The 14,118-nt window shown below is 44.2% G+C and overlaps 1 protein-coding gene and 2 long non-coding RNA genes across 4 annotated transcripts; all 3 read right to left on the bottom strand.

The window, feature by feature from the left end:
* Window positions 1–194: 194 nt before the first annotated feature.
* On the bottom strand, window positions 195–5,457 carry LOC103711832. 2 transcript variants are annotated; one of them, XR_003386597.2, is made up of 4 exons: window positions 5,356–5,457; window positions 4,626–4,684; window positions 4,421–4,520; window positions 195–1,687 (listed from the first exon to the last, which is right to left on the bottom strand). It is a non-coding gene; the product is annotated as an uncharacterized LOC103711832 (long non-coding RNA). The 2 variants fall into 2 exon arrangements; XR_005506687.1 differs by having other exon boundaries at window positions 195–4,520.
* Window positions 5,458–7,935: 2,478 nt separating this feature from the next.
* On the bottom strand, window positions 7,936–11,746 carry LOC120104293. The gene is made up of 2 exons (XM_039115216.1): window positions 8,783–11,746; window positions 7,936–8,619 (listed from the first exon to the last, which is right to left on the bottom strand). Exons 1-2 carry the CDS (start codon window positions 11,744–11,746, stop codon window positions 8,083–8,085), a joined length of 3,501 nt encoding a protein of 1,166 aa, XP_038971144.1. The 3' UTR covers window positions 7,936–8,082.
* A 288-nt stretch (window positions 11,747–12,034) lies between these two features.
* LOC120104221 lies at window positions 12,035–12,973 on the bottom strand. The gene is made up of 2 exons (XR_005506686.1): window positions 12,878–12,973; window positions 12,035–12,174 (listed from the first exon to the last, which is right to left on the bottom strand). It is a non-coding gene; the product is annotated as an uncharacterized LOC120104221 (long non-coding RNA).
* Window positions 12,974–14,118: the final 1,145 nt, after the last annotated feature.

Genomic DNA, 14,118 nt, shown 5'->3' with positions numbered 1-14,118 from the left:
GAAAACTAACCCAACCAAACCATATAAAAAAGATGAGATTTAATATCTTATGGCTTGTTTCATTAGTAAATCGTATCCTCCCATTCAAAAAAAATCGTAACAATTCTTGTTATAAGAGTTTCAACAGCAAAGAAAAGATCTCCAGAACTTCAATATTGATTTCAGAAATCAAAATTATGGCATGCGCTGTAACATTTGATGCAAAGTAATAAACATCGATAGATATCTCAGACTCTTATTCTTCTATTTCACTATTAATATGACAAGTTCAACATTTGTTCGACATGGTACATCATATTTCATTGAACCATGGCAGTAAAAGTATAATTGATTCCACAGGCGGACAAAGTTTGCAAAAGCATACAAGCCGTCATGGTTCGCATTCCAGAAAGACAGCAGACATCTCTGGCAGCAAAAGAACGGTTTAGATATTAATTTCTGCTATGAAAAAAAAAACAATGCAACCTGCGGCTCTTCAACCATGCTGCATGGGCAAATTTAAGCACCGATGCCTCTCCATTGCTCTCCTTGTGGCAAGTGTCGCTGCCTCGCTAGCACGAAGCATTCCAGTAGCCATGATCGCTGCAAACTCTTTCATGATCTCTTCCTGCACCCTACTCTGAGCATCTCCAAGGGGGCCACTGGCAGAAGGTTTCCTTCTCCTGTTGTGTAGTGGCAGATTCCACTGCAGGAGGGACTGCATCTCCTGTTTCTGGTTCTCCAGTTTCACAGTGTTTGCGCGATTGCTTGGGCTTGAAATGATAAGACTGAGCCATGGCAGCAGCAGGTGCGAACCGAGGAGCTTGAGGAACTGCACCAACTCTCAATGTTGATTCCTACAGTTGAATCATTTGTACCGCAGATGAACAATAAAGCATCGAGATTAGCGAGAAACTATCAGCACAATGCAATGGATATCTGTGAAGCCATACAAATGCTCTTGCATATTAGGGGACCCATTGGGCTGCTCATAACTTTCATTTGGAAGATTAAGGATGGAGTCCGGGATAGTGGTGCCAACCAGAAATTCAGCAACCTCATTGCTGAAATTTTTGCAGCTGTTGTGACTTTAGTAAGTTTATAGGTCTCAGCAGTGCAACGCAGGCCGATCTCCTGCAAATATTCCTCAAATACTTAGGCATGTGAGTCACCCCCAGCTCGATCACCCGGACAGGCGCACCATAAGGTGTCATTCCAGCAGGATCACGCTGAATGCCTCCCACAAAGGAGTATTCATATCCATATACCACCGCTCCTGAATGCGTGTTATGGTTCACATATTGCAAAAATAATGAGGGAAGAGAATTGCCTATTAGGATCCATCTATACAGATAATTAAGAATAGGTTAGTTTCCAGAGAGAGCAATCAAGTCAAAATAATTCATGGGCAATGATTATTGGGGGGAGACAGTGTCACGCCCCGAATCCAACACTCGGGTCCGAAACACAGGACGACTGCACACTCCCTAGGGCAAAGCCCTAGAAAATATGCTAGGCCTAACATATGGGCATAATTCACACAATACCAACAATTAAACTAATCCACTTTCATTAATTCTTTAATACTTCAATTATAAATTTTTCGATATCCATCACTTTCAGCAAAATAAAATAAATAAATAACTAACTAATGACTAGCTGCACAAACTCCACATCTCTCCCATTCGAGTCTATGCCTCTTGTGACTCTGAGAAAAAAGTAAGAAAATTATGAGCTTTTTCAGCCCAGTAAAAAACCCAAACTGCTACATCATAAATAATAAGAAAATAGTCAATTAATAAGGCTAGATAACTGAATATCATATGAATAGTCGGAAAACTCATAAACAACATGCACATCAGTTCTCATTATCATCTTTTCAAAGAAGCATATATATATACATATACATATATATATATATATATATATAACCAATTGTTCAACAACAATTTCTTATGTCATATTATCCGTTTCTTATTAACTTGAATCGAGGAGGAGAATCGGAGAAGGATGGTTGAGATTGGCGGCGATCCTCGGCGATTCCAGTGGTGGAATTCAAAGGAGGAAGAGGGGAATTAAATAGGCATTATCCTAGAGTTCAAGTCAAACTCGGATTGCCCTTGGAGAGTCTCCGACTCCGCCAAAATCAAGAGAGGAAGCAGACTCCCATTGGAGTCTCTCATCCGTCTAGATCGTGCCATTGTGCACAATCGAGCTGGGCCTGGCCTCTTCGGGCAGGCCTACAAGCCCGCAGAAACAGGGTTTGGCGCGATTGGCTTGGGCCTGGCATCTTCGGGCCAGCCCACATGCCCCCAAAAAAGAACTGGGTTATGACAGACTAAAAGAAAGAGCGGTGCAGAAAGTGCAGAACACAATGAAAAAGAAAGTAAATACAAATACAATGCACAAAACTTCCTCTTTATGGGTTCTCTAGGTATCAATAAAAGTTTGACAGTCTAACTTGCTACAAACTCAGAATCAGACTTGAAGTTCTAATGGTTGTCTCACCCCATGTGTACTAGAGATTAAAGTCAAGTCCCTTATGCATGTTCAATAAAATTTCCAAATGCAACAGCAATAGTCTATGGCATGCATCAAAATAGAACTTATAAACTTGATGACAATCTGAAGGCAAAACACCAGCTGCGAACTACTAGAAGCACCCTCCAGCAGGACAATACATGTGAGACATTATATCGCATTTCCTCCTGACTCGTGAGTTTTTTTTTTTTTTTTCAATGTCGCAGGCTGTAACCTTAAATCAAACAAATACAACTGATTTTGATTGAGAACAAAAGAAAAGAAAAGAAAAGAAAGGAAAATAGAGCACAGGGCTCAGTATGTTGAAAGGGGCAAGATTCTCCATAAATTATTCATAAGCAGTAATCGAAATCTTCAAAAACTATGCAAAGTTTTCTGGCTGCCTATTGTTATCATGCATAAGCAAATATAAGGCATAATTTGACTTATTTTGAAAGGACTGGCAATTATTTGATCTGTTTGCTGATTGACATTACGCATAAGCATGCACGCGTCATAATCAACTATAAAAAGTCAAAATTTTTGTAGCATATTATTTTGAGTATGAAGAATCTGTGCTGCCAAGCCAGAGTCTGATAGCAACACACATGCAACATGGCAAAAACTAACCAACCAGAGGCTGAGTAGATGTCCTTTATTGCAATTGGCTCGGAACAAGGCAGTAACATGGCAGCTGCGACTATGCCCACAAAACTATAGACTGCTACGGCATGGGCCCTAACTACACAGAGAGGATATCTAGCTTACCTAAACTAACAGTTCACTAACCATCTTCCTGACCCTTCACAGGTAATAATCGACAGCAACTCTGATGTCAGCTGACCTATATATGGATTTAAAGGATAAATCATGTGAAACAAAATATACGACTGAAAATACAAACCATATCACCTTTGATAAAATAGTTTTTTTGTCAATATGCTGCACAAATCATGTGAAACACAACATATGATAACAGTTCAAACAAAATGTGTGTCATTACAGTCTTTGACGAAGAAGTTTGATCTACAAGAAAAAAGGAAAGCCTTCTAAACACCCAAATCACAGAAGAGAAAAAAAGAGAACCAGGGAAAAACATTTTCAACCTTTGACTCTCATTGGGCGCCTTCCGCGACTTGTTTTGCACATTAAAGAAATCAAACAGAAGGATGAGATAGCTTGCAATAATGCAAATACCAAGCATATGGATTGGTGATCGATGAACTTGCAACAAGTATTCTGACCAGGGAAGGAAAGAGGAGAAGGAACAAGAAATCTAGAAGAAACTGTATGCCGTTCCACAGCCATAAACTTCATTCAAATAGGCAACTCTGAAGATCATACGACATAATCATGGATGTTAGATTGGTTTGGCAGGATTTAGGGAATTCAAATTAATCTTTCAAGATAATTATATTATCATGGAAATTACCAAATCTCTGACACATATTTCTGAAGATTGAGAAAAGAGAGCATGAGGCGAACAAAAATAGGCTAATGGGTACATGGAGGTAGAAGATCATTCTGAGGTGGGACAGAAAGTAAGACGTGCAGTGCTATTAACTTCTTGCTAAGTTTATGGTGGTGAGTAAGTCCCATGGTTGGGTTCTGATACTTGGCTAAGGCATAACAATGAATGCTAATTCTCCTATGTCTTTGGACAAGCAGTTTTCTATGATGGCCAATGCAGTAGGGATAGATTCAGAGCATTTCAGGTTCTTTGAACTCTTCTGTGATTACCATGAAAACCCAGAAGGCTAGATTTGCATAAATCCATCATCTGTCATTGACCATTGGACAGAAACTCATAAGTGATAGCACATGAATAATTCAGAAAATGTGACTGGCCATTCTACGGTTCCATCCAAATTTGCAGATGGAGTTAAAGAGCATGGTGGCATCTGCAGGGAGAGGAGCTTACCGTATGGGCATCGATGGCCTTGCCTAGAAATGTCAATTGAAAGCTGGCGAGCAAGCCCCTGGCTGAAATCATACACATTCAGGACAACTCTGTGACCGTCCTGAAAAGAAAGCTTTTACCAGTAAATCCGAGCAGTCCCACATGAATGATCGCCACATGCTTCAAAATTATGAAAAGTTTTATAAAGTAAGTAAAACATATCTACCTCAGCCATCCAACTCTTTCAACTCTTTGGCTGGAGATATAGGTACACCAAGTCACGTCCTACAAACAGCATTAACCATTTCATCAGACTGTCATAGAGATTTTGAAGAAAAAAGTTTCTTTTTCAAAAGAATAAAGAAAGAATATTATGCTGAAGTGTAAATGTCAAAGAATAAGAAAAGCGAAACAAAGACAACTTCTACAAGAACGAAGAAAAATAGAACACGGATTAGGTATTGATGTTCAAGGAAAGGAAATCAAAGGCTTTTCCTTTGGCAACCTACCATCCTTTTCTTGAGAGTAACAGGTGAAATTAAGAAATAATCACAACCACGTTGCCAAAAAAACAATTCAGACAAAGAAAACCCCTGCCATATTTCAACTCAGCCTATAGAACGCGGACTGATGTTCCAAGAGATTCCCTGCAATTTGATTCCAAATTCGATTTTTTTTTTTTGGCAGCACAAAAAAAATTTCTGCGGCATCAGAGATTAAATTTAAGAAAAATCCAATTACTTTACAGTAAAATCAATAAATTCTCCTCTCATGGCCTAAAATCTTGTTTCACCAGAGTGATGATCAGGATTGCCAACAGAAAACATCACTGCAAAACAAAAATACCCAAACCCAAAACTGCTTCTCTGGATCAACTAAATCCCTGTAAAGGACCCCATCCACGCTGCGATCAGACACACTGGGAAAAAAAAAAAAGAACAGAAATTTCGAATTACCTCCATAGAAGAAAGAAAGGGCTAGCTTTGATCACGCGCGAGAACAAGGGAGGAAAAGGAATACATTAGGATTAAAAAAAGGAAAGGCTTTTTTCTTTTTTCTTTTTTCTTTTATGGAGAAAAAAAACACCTGAGAGGGGACGAGGGACCAACACGTGTCCGGAGAGGACTTGGGTCACGGTTCCCCCAGGTTGGGGGGAGATCTTTGACCGTTCCATGGAGAATGACATGAAGATCTTGCAAGATTGCGCAAATTCAGACAACCGCATAGAAAGCGAAAGTGATGTTTTCCTCATGAAAGGAGAATTCGAATCCGCAAACAGGCATAATTCAAGTGATTCATGAATGAGATCATGGATCTAAAATGTTGTATGTCTCTCGATGCTACAAAGGACTAGGACCTATGCATTTAGAAATGCCAATTTTGTCACGCCCCGAACCCGAAGCCCGGGGCGCGAGCAGACGCCGCGCACCTGCAGGGCGGACCCCGCAGGCGCGCAAGGCAGATAAATCAGATCAATCATCAATAACTAAACAAAGATAAATTCCAGTTTTCAATTCAAATGTCCATAAATATATACATATGTCAAAAGGAAAAGTCCATATCCATTAGCTAACTATATCATGACCACTCCATCCCGTAATCCCTATAATCACATGTCATCACCTGAAAAAAAAAAATAAATAATAGGAGTGAGCTAACAGCTCAGTAGGCGACATCATGCAATAAAGTCATCATATAACATGTCATAATGCATATAAAAGCAGCTAAACTCATAAATCCAAAAATCCACACAATAATCTGTAAACCCGATCCGAGACTCAAAATATCTCAACCGCATGACTACGGCCACATCACCCAGTGGCATGGTTACACCGAAGTGCCAATACAACTCTCCGAAGAGCCGCTCCACTGAGCCAACGCACCACTGTGCCGCACCTCCTGGTGCCAATCTCACGCTCCGCAGAGCCAACGCACCACTGTGCCGCACCCCCTGGTGCCAATCTCACGCTCCACTGAGCCGCTCCGCAGAGCAAAACGCACCCCTGTGCCGCCACTATTCTATCACCGGTGGTCACGGTGTCGGAACCAGTTCCTCAGTACAAGTCGACAGGGCCAACGTATCATCCCATTGGCGGGGTCTAGACTATAGTCACGCGGTCTTTAAAAATCAATAAATAAATTTTCCACATCGTGAATTTCCAAATCAAAGTCATGAACATGCTCCCAATAATAAGTCACATAGCAGTTTATAAAAAAAATAAATATTTAATTCTAATTCTAACACATAATGCCAAGAATAAACCATAACATCAAGATATGCAAGATACATGTTATAATTCGACTTTAAAGCAATAAGTCACCTACCTGGGTTCGCTTAAAAGACCCCTGCCACAGATATCACGAACCCCTGATTAAACATAAATATTAATTATTTAATTAATTAAGAAACATAATTTAAACTAATTTCAACCCCTTAAACTCCTAAGTTCATAAATCCAAGAATGGGCCCCCAAGATCAAACATATACCCTAAAATCAGAATCCTTTAGACCCAAGTCAATTGTGGCCCAAAACAGATTAGGCCCAATTGAACCAAACCGGATAACAGGTTCAGATCAGATCTCAGGCCCATACCAAACCAGCCCACAAATCCAATCAGACCCAACTCAGCCCAAAAACAGGTCCCTAGCCCAACCCAAACCAGGTCTGACCAGACCAGATTAGATTAAATCTTAACAAACCAGATTACACTCAAATTAGACCAACCCAAGTCTAGACCAGATCCACAGTCAGAAGATGGTTCAATCAGATCAAAGTTCATTTGTGTCTGGTTTGTGACACCAACAGGGCACGAAAATCGATGCAAGGAAACACCCAAAGTTCATCTGTGCCTGGTTTGAGACACCAACAGGGCACAGAAAACGATGCAAGGAAAGCACCCAGCCGGAAGAAGAAGAAGAAGAAGAGGAAGAAGAAGAAGAGGAAGAAGGAGAAGAAGAAGAAGAAGAAAGAGAAGGAGGGGGGGGTGGCTGGTGGCTCCGGTCGGTCCTCGGCGGCCGACCGTGGCCCTCGGCGGCGGTGCTCGGCCAGCCGCCGTCGGCCACGCCGCTGTCCCGAGCCGGGCGGAGAAAGAAGAAGGGAAGAAGAAGAGGAAGCAAGGGAGGAAGGGAGGGACCGAGGCTAGGAAGCCCGGCCTCCGTTCGCCCACCTCCGGCCGAACTGGTTTCGGCCGGATTGACCCCGACCGGCCACCGTTGGTCGGACGAATCCTACAAAAAAATCATCTCCGAAATAGGGAAGTGAAACCGAAAACATACTCTCATTCCTTTCCCCTTAAATTCATAAAAAAAATAGTAAATAAGTTATCTTCCTCACCTCCGGTTGTCGGGGAATGGATTCCCGACGGCGTTGGCGGCTCCGGCGGCACCTACGGCTCCGATGACCGTCTCTAGAAGAGGGAAAAAAATGAGAAGGAAAAATGAAATGGAAAAGGTTTGGGGCTCTCAGAGAAGAGAGAAAGGGAGAGAGAGAGAGGGAGAGGGAAGAGGGGAAGAGGGAAAAGGGGGGTGGTGCGGAGATCTCGCTGGCCGTTCGGCCGGCGTGGTCTTCGTGGGCAAACCACGATGACCCAACTGAAGTCGGCACTCCTTGCCGACTTCAGTTCGGGTCTTCACACTCTAACCAACTAAAAAGAAATTTCGTCCTCGAAATTAAAAACATACCTCAATCCGAGAACAAGGCTGGATACTTCTCTCTCATCTCCTCCTCCAGCTCCCAGGTGGCTTCTCTCTCACTATGATTGCTCCACTGGACCTTGACATATGGGATAGTGCGTCTTCTCAAGACTTGGTCCTTCCTATCCACTATACGGACAGGCTGCTCCACATATGTAAGATCGGCGCGAAGCTGCAAAGGTGCCACATCAATCACATGATTTGGATCAGCAATATACTTCCTCAGCATGGAGACATGAAATACAGAATGAACTCCCGATAGAGCAGGTGGAAGTGCCAGTCTATAAGCAACAGATCCAACTCTCTCGAGAATCTCGAAGGGTCCCACATATCTCGGACTGAGCTTGCCTCGAACTCCAAACCGCATGATCCCTTTAGAAGGGGATACTCTGAGGAACACATGATCTCCGACCTGAAATTCCAATTCCCGCCTCCTGATATCTGCATAGCTTTTCTGTCTACTCTGAGCTGCTCGGAGTCGTTCTCTGATCAACTGAATCTTTTCCACTGTCTGCTGCAATATTCCCTGAAGATTTCCGGCTCAGTGCATCTGCTACTACATTTGCCTTTCCAGGGTGATAGTGGATAGTCAGATCATAATCTTTTAACAACTCCAGCCACCTCCTCTGTCTCATGTTCAGCTCTTTTTGAGTAAAGAGATATTTCAGGCTTTTATGATTAGTATATACCTGACATGTCTCTCCATACAAATAGTGCCTCCATATTTTCAGAGCAAATACAACTGCTGCAAGCTCGAGATCATGTGTGGGATAGTTTTCTTCATAAGGCTTGAGCTGTCTAGAGGCGTAGGCAATAACTTTTTCATTCTGCATCAGCACACAGCCCAAACCCTTCTTGGAGGCATCACTGTAAATAGTATAATCAACACCCGTGACTGGCAGAGTCAAAATAGGTGCTGACACTAGCCGGCGCTTCAATTCCTCGAAGCTCTTCTCACACTGATCTGACCACTCGAATTTCACTCCTTTGCGAGTGAGTCGAGTCAAGGGCCCAGCAATACTAGAGAAGCCTTCTACAAATCTTCTGTAATAGCCGGCTAATCCAAGGAAACTGCGGATCTCTGATACATTTGTCGGTCTGTTCCAGTCAACTACAGCTTCGATCTTCTTCGGGTCAACCATAATTCCTTCTTTAGATACCACATGTCCCAAGAACATCACCTGATCCAGCCAGAACTGACATTTCTTCAGTTTCCCATACAATTGATTCTGTCTCAAAATTTCCAAAACAATTTTCAAGTGTTGCTCATGCTCAGTATGACTCTTGGAATAGATTAAGATGTCATCAATAAACACAATTACAAATTTGTCCAAAAAAGGTTTAAATACCCTGTTCATCAGATCCATAAATGCAGCTGGAGCATTTGTCAACCCGAAAGGCATCACCAGATACTCATAATGGCCATATATGGTGCGGAAGGCAGTCTTGGCTATATCAGACTCCTTTATCCTCAATTGATGATATCCAGATCGCAGATCAATCTTTGAAAACACCTGGGCACCCTGAAGCTGATCAAACAAGTCATCAATCCGGGGCAGGAGGTACCTGTTCTTGATAGTCACTTTGTTAATTTCCCGGAAATCAATGCATAGCCTCATACTGCCATCCTTCTTCCTCACAAATAACACTGGTGCACCCCAAGGAGAGACACTGGGTCGAATGAAACCCAGATCCAATAGCTCCTGCAACTGTTCCTTCAGTTCTTTTAGTTCAGCAGGGGCCATTCTGTAAGGAGGTCTAGATATGGGTGCCGTACCAAGGTTTAGATCAATGGCAAATTCCACCTCTCTAACTGGTGGTAAACCAGGAAGCTCATCAGGGAAAACATCAGGGTATTCCCTGACCACGGGTATGTCTTCAATTTTCTGTTCCGACTGTTCAGAATCCATGACGGCTGCCATATACACAGAGCACCCCTTCCTGAGAGACCGAATACCCTGTAAGGCTGCCACTATCTGAGGGGAGACACACCCTCCATCACCCACAAAATAAAACTCTTCAATGTCAGGGATTCGGAAAGTCACCCGCTTCGAGAAGCAGTCAATGGTAGCGTGATATATAGCTAACCAATCCATACCCAGAATTAAATCAAATTCATGTAAGTCCATGACAATAAGGTCAGCTTTCAAGTCTCTACCCTCTACAATTACTGGGCAAGACTTGCATATCAGTGAGGTGATCATCTTACCCCCAGCTGGGGTACTAACACATAATTCTCTCTCCAAGGGTGAGCAAAATATGTCATGCTTATGCACATATGTGGATGAAATAAAAGAGTGTGTGGCCCCTGAGTCGAATAGTGCATATGCATAAGTAGAATGTACTAATAAGGTACCTGTCACTGCCGTGTTGGATGCCTGAGCATCCTGCTGTGTCAGTGCATATACCCGTCCCTGGGTGCGAGATCCTCCTCCCCTCTGCTGCCTGAGGACAGCTGACTGGGTAGCCTGTACTGGAGTAAAGGAAGTCTGTCGTTGAGGAGCTACAGAATTCGGTGGCCTCTGCGCAGATCTAGTACGAGGACAATTGGAAATCCTGTGACCCGGCTGACCACACCCGAAACAAACTCCAGAAACTGTCTGAGTCTGAGGGCACTCAGCTATCCGGTGGCCCTGCTGACCACACCTGAAACATGCCCCAATACCAGGCCGTGTCTGAAGACACTCAACAGCTCTATGTCCAGTCTGGCCACACTTGAAGCACATTCCTGATATCCCCCTGCGATCCGATGCAGTCCTCCCATATGGAACTCGCTGCCCTGCTCCTGGACGGAACTGCATAGGTCGGCGCAGATGCCGCTCACCGTCAGAATCAAAGTCCCTGGTCCTCTTTGACTTCCCTTTCTGAGCATCCTGTGTCTCCTTCCAGATGATCTCCATATTTTTAGCTCTGTCAACTAGGTCATCATAATCAGTCGAGTGAACAGCAGCTAAACCCTGACGCAGGCGAGGCCTCAGTCCTTCCTCAAATCTACTCATCCTAGATTTAGGGTCTTGGACAAGAGATGGTGCAAAACGTGACAGTCGATCGAACTCAGCCTCATAATCCTCCACAGTCATACTCCCCTGAGAGAGACTCAGAAACTCCCTCTCCAACTCCCTGATACGACTGGAAGGAAAATACTTGGAGTAGAAGGCCATGCGGAATCCCGGCCAGGTCACATATCCTGCATCCTGCATCATAGTCCTCTCCACAGACTCCCACCAATGATGAGCCCGGTCCTGAAGCATATAGGTGGCAAATCTGATCTTCTCCTCCTCAGTACAACCCATGGCCCTGAAAGCCTTCTCCATCTCATCTATCCACCATTCGGCCTCTTGGGGATCGGTAGTTTCCTTGAAGGCCGGAGGAGCCAACTTCCGGAATTCTGCAATGCTCCTCCCCTGATCCGACGAGCTAGCAGAGGGATGCTGTGGATGTGGGTCCCTCTGCTGTCTGACCAGCTCAATCACCTCCCTGACCAGTTCCAATACTGGGGTCGATCCTCCCGCCTGATCCTGTTCTGGTCGGTCTAAAACTGTCGGAGCAATCTCCTCTTCCTGAACTCGCTCAGCTGGGCGAGGAGTCGCCGGATCATCTCCCATCGTCTCAATCAGACGACGAGGTGGTATACGAGTACGGCGGGGCGGCATCCCGATACAGACATAATACCACAAGTTAGGGTTAAGTCAAAAAAATCTTCCTATGAGTTTACTACCCCACTCTCATTTCCTCACATGTGTCCCTATGCTCCTAGGGTTTTCATTAGTTATTGTTTTTTTTTTTTTTTTTCTGATGTCCCTAGTGATCGTTAACCTAAGCTCTGATACCAATAAATCTGTCACGCCCCGAACCCGAAGCCCGGGGCGCGAGCAGACGCCGCGCACCTGCAGGGCGGACCCCGCAGGCGCGCAAGGCAGATAAATCAGATCAATCATCAATAACTAAACAAAGATAAATTCCAGTTTTCAATTCAAATGTCCATAAATATATACATATGTCAAAAGGAAAAGTCCATATCCATTAGCTAACTACATCATGACCACTCCATCCCGTAATCCCTATAATCACATGTCATCACCTGAAAAAAAAAAAATAAATAATAGGAGTGAGCTAACAGCTCAGTAGGCGACATCATGCAATAAAGTCATCATATAACATGTCATAATGCATATAAAAGCAGCTAAACTCATAAATCCAAAAATCCACACAATAATCTGTAAACCCGATCCGAGACTCAAAATATCTCAACCGCATGACTACGGCCACATCACCCAGTGGCATGGTTACACCGAAGTGCCAATACAACTCTCCGAAGAGCCGCTCCACTGAGCCAACGCACCACTGTGCCGCACCCCCTGGTGCCAATCTCACACTCCGCAGAGCCAACGCACCACTGTGCCGCACCCCCTGGTGCCAATCTCACGCTCCACTGAGCCGCTCCGCAGAGCAAAACGCACCCCTGTGCCGCCACTATTCTATCACCGGTGGTCACGGTGTCGGAACCAGTTCCTCAGTACAAGTCGACAGGGCCAACGTATCATCCCATTGGCGGGGTCTAGACTATAGTCACGCGGTCTTTAAAAATCAATAAATAAATTTTCCACATCGTGAATTTCCAAATCAAAGTCATGAACATGCTCCCAATAATAAGTCACATAGCAGTTTATAAAAAAAATAAATATTTAATTCTAATTCTAACACATAATGCCAAGAATAAACCATAACATCAAGATATGCAAGATACATGTTATAATTCGACTTTAAAGCAATAAGTCACCTACCTGGGTTCGCTTAAAAGATCCCTGCCACAGATATCACGAACCCCTGATTAAACATAAATATTAATTATTTAATTAATTAAGAAACATAATTTAAACTAATTTCAACCCCTTAAACTCCTAAGTTCATAAATCCAAGAATGGGCCCCCAAGATCAAACATATACCCTAAAATCAGAATCCTTTAGACCCAAGTCAATTGTGGCCCAAAACAGATTAGGCCCAATTGAACCAAACCGGATAACAGGTTCAGATCAGATCTCAGGCCCATACCAAACCAGCCCACAAATCCAATCAGACCCAACTCAGCCCAAAAACAGGTCCCTAGCCCAACCCAAACCAGGTCTGACCAGACCAGATTAGATTAAATCTTAACAAACCAGATTACACTCAAATTAGACCAACCCAAGTCTAGACCAGATCCACAGTCAGAAGATGGTTCAATCAGATCAAAGTTCATTTGTGTCTGGTTTGTGACACCAACAGGGCACGAAAATCGATGCAAGGAAACACCCAAAGTTCATCTGTGCCTGGTTTGAGACACCAACAGGGCACAGAAAACGATGCAAGGAAAGCACCCAGCCGGAAGAAGAAGAAGAAGAAGAGGAAGAAGAAGAAGAGGAAGAAGGAGAAGAAGAAGAAGAAGAAAGAGAAGGAGGGGGGGTGGCTGGTGGCTCCGGTCGGTCCTCGGCGGCCGACCGTGGCCCTCGGCGGCGGTGCTCGGCCAGCCGCCGTCGGCCACGCCGCTGTCCCGAGCCGGGCGGAGAAAGAAGAAGGGAAGAAGAAGAGGAAGCAAGGGAGGAAGGGAGGGACCGAGGCTAGGAAGCCCGGCCTCCGTTCGCCCACCTCCGGCCGAACTGGTTTCGGCCGGATTGACCCCGACCGGCCACCGTTGGTCGGACGAATCCTACAAAAAAATCATCTCCGAAATAGGGAAGTGAAACCGAAAACATACTCTCATTCCTTTCCCCTTAAATTCATAAAAAAATAGTAAATAAGTTATCTTCCTCACCTCCGGTTGTCGGGGAATGGATTCCCGATGGCGTTGGCGGCTCCGGCGGCACCTACGGCTCCGATGACCGTCTCTAGAAGAGGGAAAAAAATGAGAAGGAAAAATGAAATGGAAAAGGTTTGGGGCTCTCAGAGAAGAGAGAAAGGGAGAGAGAGAGAGGGAGAGGGAAGAGGGGAAGAGGGAAGAGGGGGGTGGTGCGGAGATCTCGCTGGCCGTTCGGCCGGCGTGGTCTT

This window comes from Phoenix dactylifera, chromosome 17, assembly GCF_009389715.1.
Source record: "Phoenix dactylifera cultivar Barhee BC4 chromosome 17, palm_55x_up_171113_PBpolish2nd_filt_p, whole genome shotgun sequence".
NCBI lineage: Eukaryota > Viridiplantae > Streptophyta > Magnoliopsida > Arecales > Arecaceae > Phoenix > Phoenix dactylifera.
The sequence above is the reverse complement of the archived record's forward strand: the minus strand, read 5'-3'. Positions and strand labels throughout refer to the sequence as shown.

Bases quoted from the DNA above. Each gene is read 5' to 3' on its own strand.
- LOC120104293 (XM_039115216.1), bottom strand. From the start codon at position 11,746: ATGCCGCCCCGCCGTACTCGTATACCACCTCGTCGTCTGATTGAGACG. The intron at 8,620-8,782 runs GTATATACTAAT...GGAAATCTTCAG, and splicing joins TGTATGGAGAGACATGTCAG to GGAATATTGCAGCAGACAGT.